This window comes from Alosa pseudoharengus, unplaced genomic scaffold (assembly GCF_046254945.1).
Source record: "Alosa pseudoharengus isolate Yale_2024_CS ecotype anadromous, Long Island Sound unplaced genomic scaffold, YU_APseudo_1.1 YU_APseudo_1.1_scf_17, whole genome shotgun sequence".
In the NCBI taxonomy this organism is placed as follows: domain Eukaryota; kingdom Metazoa; phylum Chordata; class Actinopteri; order Clupeiformes; family Clupeidae; genus Alosa; species Alosa pseudoharengus.
In genome coordinates, this window is record NW_027468640.1 from 26,771,090 (window position 1) to 26,780,831 (window position 9,742).

At 42.4% G+C, this 9,742-nt stretch overlaps 1 protein-coding gene across 2 annotated transcripts in view; it reads right to left on the minus strand.

Annotated features, from left to right (window-relative positions):
- nhsl2 (NHS-like 2) overlaps nucleotides 1–9,742 on the minus strand; it is a 57,413-nt gene that overhangs the window by 12,969 nt on the left and 34,702 nt on the right. Inside the window, exon 1 of one of the 2 annotated variants that reach the window (XM_076289136.1) lies at nucleotides 7,742–7,872. The exons of the other annotated variant lie outside the window; for it this stretch is intronic. Within the exon in view, the coding sequence (XP_076145251.1) occupies nucleotides 7,742–7,760 (19 nt within the window). The 5' untranslated portion in view covers nucleotides 7,761–7,872. Of the gene's footprint in view, nucleotides 1–7,741; nucleotides 7,873–9,742 lie in introns of those variants that run through there. 2 annotated transcript variants of the gene reach the window in all.

Consider the following 9,742-nt stretch of genomic DNA (forward strand, 5'->3'; position numbering starts at 1 on the left):
AAAGTGGAGAGAGGGATGAGGAAAAAGAGTGAGAGAGAGCAGAAGAACAGACTGTTCATAGCCCCATGGTGTTCGCTGTGTACATTTAATCACAAGTTCAGCAGCAGTTCTCCAAAGAGGAATTAATATGCTTGCTTGCTGTTACATAACCCAAATGATTTAAGGGGACTGAAATAGTGAAAGGGCTGAGATAAAAGGACGACCATCAGGCAGTGCTTAGCACACAGAGTGAGGAGGACGACCATCCGAGAAAGACATCATGGAGTAGTCTGTCACTACATAATAAATTACATTTGTTAAGATGGACTAGCACTAATGAAGAATTCTTGTCAGGTTAATGTTTATTGGACCTCAAAATATATTTGGCTCCCTAGAAGGGTTCATGTTCAGATACAAGCACATACACTTCATGAAGAATATAGACAACATAGTTATATTAAAGGAAGTTAATTTCTCACAAACTCAAACTAGACTTAACTGCATCATCTACAACTAGACCCAAGGTTGTTGTTAAACCAGAGTGTCCCTTTCATTGAATTATTAAGAACATATTTTGTCTTATTTATTATGGTCATATGTGTTATTTTGGGTGAAAATATAAGGAAACATAGTCTGTAGATGTGGCAGCTGTACAAGGTGTGAAGCAGTAGGGAGTTACGTTCTATGATTTTAAGACCTGTTTTAGTGTGAGTGGCTTAATAAGCAGGGGTGTAGTGGTCAAATAAGAGGTGGGTAAACTATGAATTCTATGATCACAGTCACAGTAAGATGGACTGCATCATGCGGTATCAATTTTTTTAAAAGGCATTCAGAACATGTTTGATAATGGTGTAGGTTATTGTGCAATGTTTATAACAATGCCAGTGGTATTAAATGGTTCCTAGAGTGTTGATGAGTGTACATATTGTAAATGTGGATAATACAGTGATATTTTTGAATGGTAAAAGTTGCATTTGGTAAATAAACTCTTTTGAGAGTTTAAACTCTAATAAGAGGTGGATAAATTTCAGAGGTGGATAAACTGTGTTTACTTGCATATAGTCTCTACTACAACCCTTCTAATAACAGATTGATTCTTGGGCAACATTTATCATTGTAAAAAAGACAAAACTAAAGACACTGACTTCTTCTCTAGAACACCAGGAGTCAATTTTAGCGAGGTGTTAACCAACACCAAGTTGGTTGCAAGTTTCCTATTCCAATCAGGATGACTAGTGTTACTTTTCCTGTGCTAAAATAAGCAAGCTTCACACTTTACCACCAGCATGAGATATTTCACGACAGTGCATACACACACACCACCACCAAAGGCGGTCACTGCACACACACACACACCATATATTTTCGGTTAGTTGGTAGATTCAGCTGTGAATCCGTACAGCTCTCAGTGGTGGTATGCAGCATTCTTTCTGTTAATCAAAATGCAAAAAGTTATGCACGCACATGTCCACTACCTCTTAGCACAGGCAAATAGAGTCTAGCCAAGAAGACCATTGTCTATTATGCCAAAACCTTTGTCTGGTGTCGGTGACATATCTAATTAGTCAAATATATACTGCTGGCTTGATGAATTACTTCATCAAGACAATCACAAGACAATCTTGTAACTTCCACTAGCTTGATGAATTACTTCTTCAAGACAATCACAAGACTTCCACGGCATAATTATGCATTGGAGAGGCGATGCAAAAATGTAGAATCTTATATTAGTGACTAGTAGTGTCTAGAGCAAGTCAAGATTTAACCATGTAGGCTTTGTTGGATTTAATTTGTTCATGTCTCTAACCTCCAGGCCCACAGATGGTGGAATAACAAAGACTCGAATGGGCAGATGGGAGAAGAGATTCTAAGAGTTGCACCAATAGACAACAATCAACAGGGGAAACAACAAGATAGAGAACATAGGGTTAATCCTTTAAGGTAGTAATGGATTAAAGAAAACAAGTACTGTGTCACAGCTGTTTTATTTAACCAGACTTACACCATCTCTGGAGTCCACCATAGTGTAAGAGGGAATGACGACCGAATCATCAAGAACATCAGCAAAGGACAAGGCTTGAAAGATGATCAAATGACTTAAAAGTACAGGGTGAGATGCTAGTGGTTGTTGATACTTCTGCTCAACAGCCAATCATTTTTCTCTCCCATGCACGTGTGATGAAATGTGCTGATTGGCGGTTAGGTCTCCAAGGTGTTGGGGTGCTATTCTGATCAGTGAGAGCCAAGCTGCAACACAATGCTGAAAGCAACGATCAGAATGCACCCTCTGAAATACAAGCAGTATCTTTTTTTTACCAAAATATGCAAAGATTTGAAGAGACAACAGACAATGAACGTATGTTTTAATACAGTGTAACACAAAACTTCATTTGGTTTTAATTAGAGCTTTTTTGTTTGTTTTTCCACATTATTGACAACGCTACAATGATTGTATAGTCTGTCGCTACTGAGACACTGTACAGAGCACTAAGTTACTCTCACACTGCGCTACCGCTGAAGCATGCTTCCTCAGCATAGCTGCAGCCTAGGGCTGGAAAATATTATCAGGCCAGTTAGGCCATACTAGGCTGGAGAAGGACCAGGGATGATGAGATCTCATAGTTATGGCAGTAATAGGAGACTTTTATTCTGTTTCTCTTGTCTCCATGGATACGCCATCCACAGTGGTTATATCTCTCACGGGTCAACACGAGCACAGATGCAGAAACCACAGGCACGGGCTAAACTTTGAAAACTTTTAATTGAGACAGCAAAGAGGTGTCAGAAAGAGCTCTCCCAAAAGACATGGAAACACAAACACAACTCAACTGAAAGCACTGCAGTCAACTGAACACTCAACTTGAAGAGTTCCAAAATGCATCCACCAGGTCAGAGACAGATCAAGTAACAGCAACAAAGTATTCACAAGGCATAAGCCATGAAGAACTTCGCTCAGTATATTCAGTTGGTGCAGCTGATTCACAGGGAGACTTTTTTCAGAGATTTTCTAATGAGACACAGCACTCAAAGAATCCTCCATAGAAATGCATGGGGTTAGTTTGTGGCAGTAGTCTACACATATCCCCCCTCCCTTCCTGTAATGTAAGTAACCCTTACGTATGCCTCCCCATTTGCTTCAATAGGAAAATAGCTGCCTGATAACTGCCCAAAGTGCGTTACCTAGATGGCCGCAGAGTGGGGGAGACTTGCCTATAAGGACTTTGCTTTGTTCTCCTGGGGGACATAAAGGTAGAGCATGCTGAGCCTGACAGTACGTACTGTAGGATTTAGTACCTTCTAGAATTGAGGCTGCAGATTGCACCCAACTGAACACCTCTCCCATTCATACCTGCCCATCTGAGAGAGACACACAGATATTAATAATTTCCCACGTGTCATGTACTTGAGACTAAACGTCACACATCTTGTAATAGCTCATGATTTACACTCAGTACCATAGAATAACTAGAGGTGCACTCGGGAGAGCGCAGACCTCCACCCATTCCCGTAGTTCTGCGTACCGATGCGAGTGAACTATTGGAACCTCACAGTCCATAAACAAATGCATTCAACACAAGAGGGCCTAGTATATATGTTATAGGGCATGAAGGACACCCAAGGTATTTCTTTCTTTATTTATTTTTCCCATCCATATACCATTGTCCTTAACTTGTTGTATGAATAATCTGCATCTTGTGGTCTAAGCACACAAGTTCTTAACATTGGACATCAAACAAACTCCAAGTCAAGGGCACAAAATCAAATCATTAGTGTAACCTTAGCGTGCAAATCCATTGGGTAGGTTCTGTGTGTTGTGTTCACTGCTTAATGGTTCCGTCTTCTGACTCGAGCTGTGTTTATACAAACAGTCTCCAGAACAATCCCACAGGAAGACACCGTTATGATGTCAGCAAGTTGGCCTCCTGCCACCGTGCTTTTCTTTGGATGTGCTGGGAAACTGGGAAAAAAGCCTGTTCAATGTCAGACAATTTGGGTGTGTTGTGTTTTACAGAGCACACACACACTATCCCAAGGAAAGACCAACTCTCCCATGTGGAAGTCGTAGGATATTGTATGAATCTGAAAACGGCACATCCAAACAGAATCTGTAACATGGTACGGTACCTGTGGCCCTGAGAACGTGTCAGAGATCAACTCCAATAAGGACATGAATAAGGATGGAGACCTCTTCAGATGACTTCCAGGGCCCATTGTCTGACAGGCAGAAATGACAGGAAACTGCTCTTGATGTACTTCCTGTATACTGCCACGGGCAGACAGAATAAGTGTTGTGTCTTTGAAGCTAGCACAGTTAGCAAAGTCATTCTGGCTAAGGTGTCTTAGCCAGGGGCCCTCATGGGTAAACAGAGGAAGGGAATAAACCTGGTAGCTTCACATTTCTGGAGCTGCAGGCCTGATAAGGCTCTGGCAGACTCACACACACATCGACCAACACATACTTTTGTAAACACACACACACACACACACACACACACACACACACACACACACACACACACACACACCACACAAAACTAACAAAAAAGGAAGAATCACTATTGATAGAATAAATGGCTAAAAAAGTAATGGCAAAAACTGCACAGACAGCTGGAGTGTCCTCTTGCCTCATGCAGAGATTTATACAAACCAACCCCCACAGGCTAGGCCACACAAGACTCCAAACAGTGTGCTAAACCTGAAATGAGCTCATGAAAGGGAGTGGCTATTATCATTGTACACACAGCTTTGAATAACACACTCATACACTAACACACTCATACACTAACACACTGATACACTAACACACTGATACACTAACACACACACATACACACACATACACTAACACACACATACACTAACACACACATACACGAAAACAGTGCACTCATACACAAACACAAACACATACACTAACATACTAATACACTAACACACTGATACACTAACACACACACATACACTAACACACTGACACTAACACACTGGTACACTAACACACTCATACGTTAACACATTGATACACTAACACACACATACACTAACACACTGACACTAACACCCTGGTACACTAACACACACATACACTAACACATTGATACACTAACACACTGGTACACTAACACACACATAACACACTCATACACTAACACAAACACACACTGGCAAATGCATACAGTGCACTCAGCACAACAATCCTGTGGGGAGTGGGCTGGCACACTCTCTTTCTCTCTCTCTCTCTCTTTCTCTCTCTTTCTCTCTCTCTCTCTCTTTTTGAGCTCGGTAAACATCACCACGGCTTCCACTCAGCCTGCCGCAATAGCGCTCTAAAAAGGGGCCTATGGGATACACATGGAAGGATGGAATATGCTTTTAGAGGCCAACAAAGAGGGGGGAAGAGAAAAGGGCAAGCAGACACACAAGGATTGCACAGGGCCGCCGACAGCGACAGAGTAAGACATCTTAGAGTAGTGTCTCACACAGACACACACACATACACGCACACACACACATACATACACACAAACACACATACACACGCATAACAAACTTTGAGAGCTGAAAACAAAGATTTCCATATGGAAATAAAGCATGACTGAATATCTTCCCTTCCCAGTAAACTCCCTGGGGTTAGTTCTATATGAAAACTAAACAAGAAGGTTCAGCCTAATGCATTCTATACATTGAGAGAGGACCAAATTCCTAAAAGGCTGAGCATATAGCTATAGATTTTGACTTCTGTAGGTCCAATGACATACATTATCAGTACATCAGTCTTTTTCTTATGCTTTTAAATCTGTGCAACAGTCTGGTTTCTCTGACACTTACCTACCAATCTTACCAGACCACAACAAGTGATTACGAGTGTGTTTCTAAGCAGAGGACAAAAAGAAGCATATCACATGTGTGCAGTATCAACATGCCTGATTAGGTATCTCTCTCTCTCTCTCTCTCTCTCTTTCTTTCTCTCTCCCTCTCTCTCTCTCATGCACACAAACACACACACACAGCATGAACACAGAACACATGTCCTCATTTGTTCGTTAACTGTGGTGGCTTTGTCCATCATTGGCTCAGATTTCACTCTGGCATGGGCACCCATTAAATGTGCATATGCACACGTGCTTGCCCATGCCAGTTGGTGGTCTACACTTGTGTTAACCTTCATATCCTCTTCTCTACTTCCCAGACTTTATTTTTTCACTGCAGCTTACAGACGGGACTGGTGAGAGAGACACAAGTGACCACACGCACACACACACGCACGCATGCACGCACGCACGCACGCACGCATGCACACACACACACACACACACACACACACACACACACACACACACACACACACACACACACACACACACACACACACACACACACACACACACACACACGTGTGAAAGAGCTTGCAGTCAGAGCTGTGACACTCAAAGGCATAGACACTCATTTAGAAACTCATTTGCATAAAAATTCTATGAAGCTTAATTTCTCCCCCATTCATTACACATCCATAATTAGTCAGCTAGTCATGGCCAGTTTGGAGCACGTGGAGCATGTCTGGAAACGTGCCAGGAAATCTATGGGTGTCTGTTTTTGGATGTCTTATATTAATATAAACTGCTGTAAATACACTCATATTAGTGTGTGTGTGTGTATGTATAAACTGTACACATATGCACGCACGTCACACACACACACACACACACACACACACACACACACACACACACACACACACACACACACACACACACACACACAAACACACACACACACACACACACACACACACACACACACACACACACACACACACACACACAAAAACACATACATGGGAATGAAATGGGATGAAATAATCATCCACAATAAATGTAGAAGAATGCTTGAATGTTTATTCTTCATTAATCCACGAGAACGCAACCAACAAGTCATTGATGAGAAACAACATTTCTTATTTTAAAACAGCAACAGTGTGTGTGTGTGTGTGTGTGTGTGTGTGTGTGTGTGTGTGTGTGTGTGTGTGTGTGTGTGTGTGTGTGTGAACATGCTTGCTTGCTTGTGTGTGTGTGTGTGTGTGTGTGTGTGTTTGTGTGTGTGTGTGTGTGTGTGTGTGTGTGTGTACATGCTTGCTTGCTTGTGTGTGTGTGTGTGTGTGTGTGTGTGTGTGTGTGTGTGTGTGTGTGTGTGTGTGTGTGTACATGCTTGCTTGCTTGCTTGCTTGTGTGTGTGTTACTGTTACTACCATGACCTCCTATGACCTCCAGGTCACTTTCTCATAGGTGTGCCAAGATTCCGTGAAATAAGTTGAGGCTGCTACAAACCTTGTAGCAAAGCTCCCAACACCCAACCATCAAGACAGACACATTTTCTCTCTCAGTACACATACAGATATATAAACAGAAAGAGGAACTAAACGTACATAAAAACTCTAAGACATCCGCTCCACACTAACTTAAATGAAGGGACAAACAAGGTGAAGTTCAACAGACGAAATGTCTGAAGAGCACACATGTTATCAACTCATAATAGTGCCGAAATGAAATCAGTGTCTCTCTCTCTCTCTCTCTCTCTCACACACTCTCTCTCTCTCTCTCTCTCATACACTATCTCTATACCAAGCTACATCCCTATCAAACAATACATAAATTATGAATATCCATAACAACCTGTAAAAAAACAAGCAGACTCTTTGCGAAAGCTTAAAGCGCAAAGCCAGCAGGTCACTCCCATCGCTCGCGGTTCTGTTCCGTAATCCTACCTGTTGCGCTCCTCAACATCTCCGGCGTTTTGCGTGTCCCGTGGACATGAACACAACAGAGTCTGGGGTAAACTCCAAGAGTTACAGCAGTCCAGAGGGTGTGAACACTGAAGAAGTGGGTGAAAGGAGGGAAGGAGCGAAGGAGTGAGGAGAGGGAGGTCGAGAGAGGGAAAGCTACGAGGGAATGGAACAGAAGTTATGACACTGATCGAAAAGAAACGCTAGAGACAACTGCTGAGAGAGAGGGGGAGAGGGAGAGAGGGAGGGGGGGAACAGAGAGAGGGAGAGAGGGCGAATTCAAGGAGGAGACTGCATGCTTCCTCCAATGTGTCGTTGGTGAAAGACAGGAAGTGTTTGGGGTCTGTTTTTTGGCAGGATCACCCTGTACACACACATACATGCACACGCACATGCACACACACTAACGCACACACAAACTCACACACACACACACACACACACACACACACACACACACACACACACACACACACACACACACACACACACACACACAGACATACACAGACACACACACACACATACACACACACACACACACACACACACACACACACACATTGTCAGCACTGCCCTGCTCTTTCCTTCCTTAGTTCACAATCCTTTCCTGCTCCAAGACCAAAGCAAAGCAGCCTATAGGAAGATTATGCAGGACTCCTACCACACTCATGGTTCAAAGCAAAGCAGCCTATAGGAAGACTATGCAGGACTCCTACCACACTCATGGTTCAAAGCAAAGCAGCCTATAGGAAGACTATGCAGGACTCCTACCACACTCATGGTTCAAAGCAAAGCAGCCTATAGGAAGACTATGCAGGACTCCTACCACACTCATGGTTCAAAGCAAAGCAGCATACAGCAGCATACAGTCCACTCACTAAACAGAGACATCAACATCCATGTATCCGAAACCGATCAAGTGGAGAATATAAATACATTATACGATATGCCACATGGATATGGAAGGAAAATAATGTCAGCTGAGGTGCAGGAATTTGGAATGGAATGGAGTGGAAAACACCACCACAAGTTCCAAACATCCAGCTTGTCAAATTCCCCACCCAGTCACGTACACATACATACAAAGATATTTTACAGTTAAGCAGCAACCCAAGTCAGCCAGACCCATTGCTACCCACACACTTATTAAGCTGTCAAGTCAAATCAGAATGTGACCCTGAGCAAGGTTTGGTGTGGTAAAACCACTAATTCTGTAAACTATAGTGTCATGGAAAGACACAGAACAGATCTCATCTCAAACAGCATACACACATACTGTAGTTATCTGTGTTTCCGAAGCAACATTCAGCAGCTCCCTAATCTATCTAAACATGAAACAGGCACAAATTGTACTCTTCACGATTTTGACAACAACTTGTGTTGTAAATGAATACTCCCTACCGTTTATAAAGATGTCTACAGTGATGTCCATATTCTCTGTAAGAGCACGTAAGTGAAATTTGTGTTAGTTATAATGTTGTGTATCTGACACAATTAAACCCAGAGGTATATTAATAGGCTACTATAGCATTAATAAATTAGGCTTAATAATAAATTAATGCTACACCAGACCGGTCAAACATATTTTCCTAAATAAAAAGTATATCATATAATTAAATCACTACAAAAATGTGTGACAAAATCTCTCTAATGATGCATTAGTGCTACACTGAGCAGTTGTCCATGCATATATACAGTATATACTTCAGTACACAATCTAATCTATATGAAAGATCACCGCAGGCGACACCGATCTCCCAATTGTAGATAATACATGCTCCAGGCCACCAACACACACACACACACACACACACACATGTGACAGCCTGTCTTTACCACCTGTTCGTTTCCATGACAACAGTTGCCCAGTCATACATGGCCACTCCTGACCCTCCCCTCTCTCTCTCTCTTTTCCGATCTCTTTTCCACTACCTTTCCGCTGCCTTTTCTCCCATCTCCTCCCCTTCCTGTCTCTTTTCT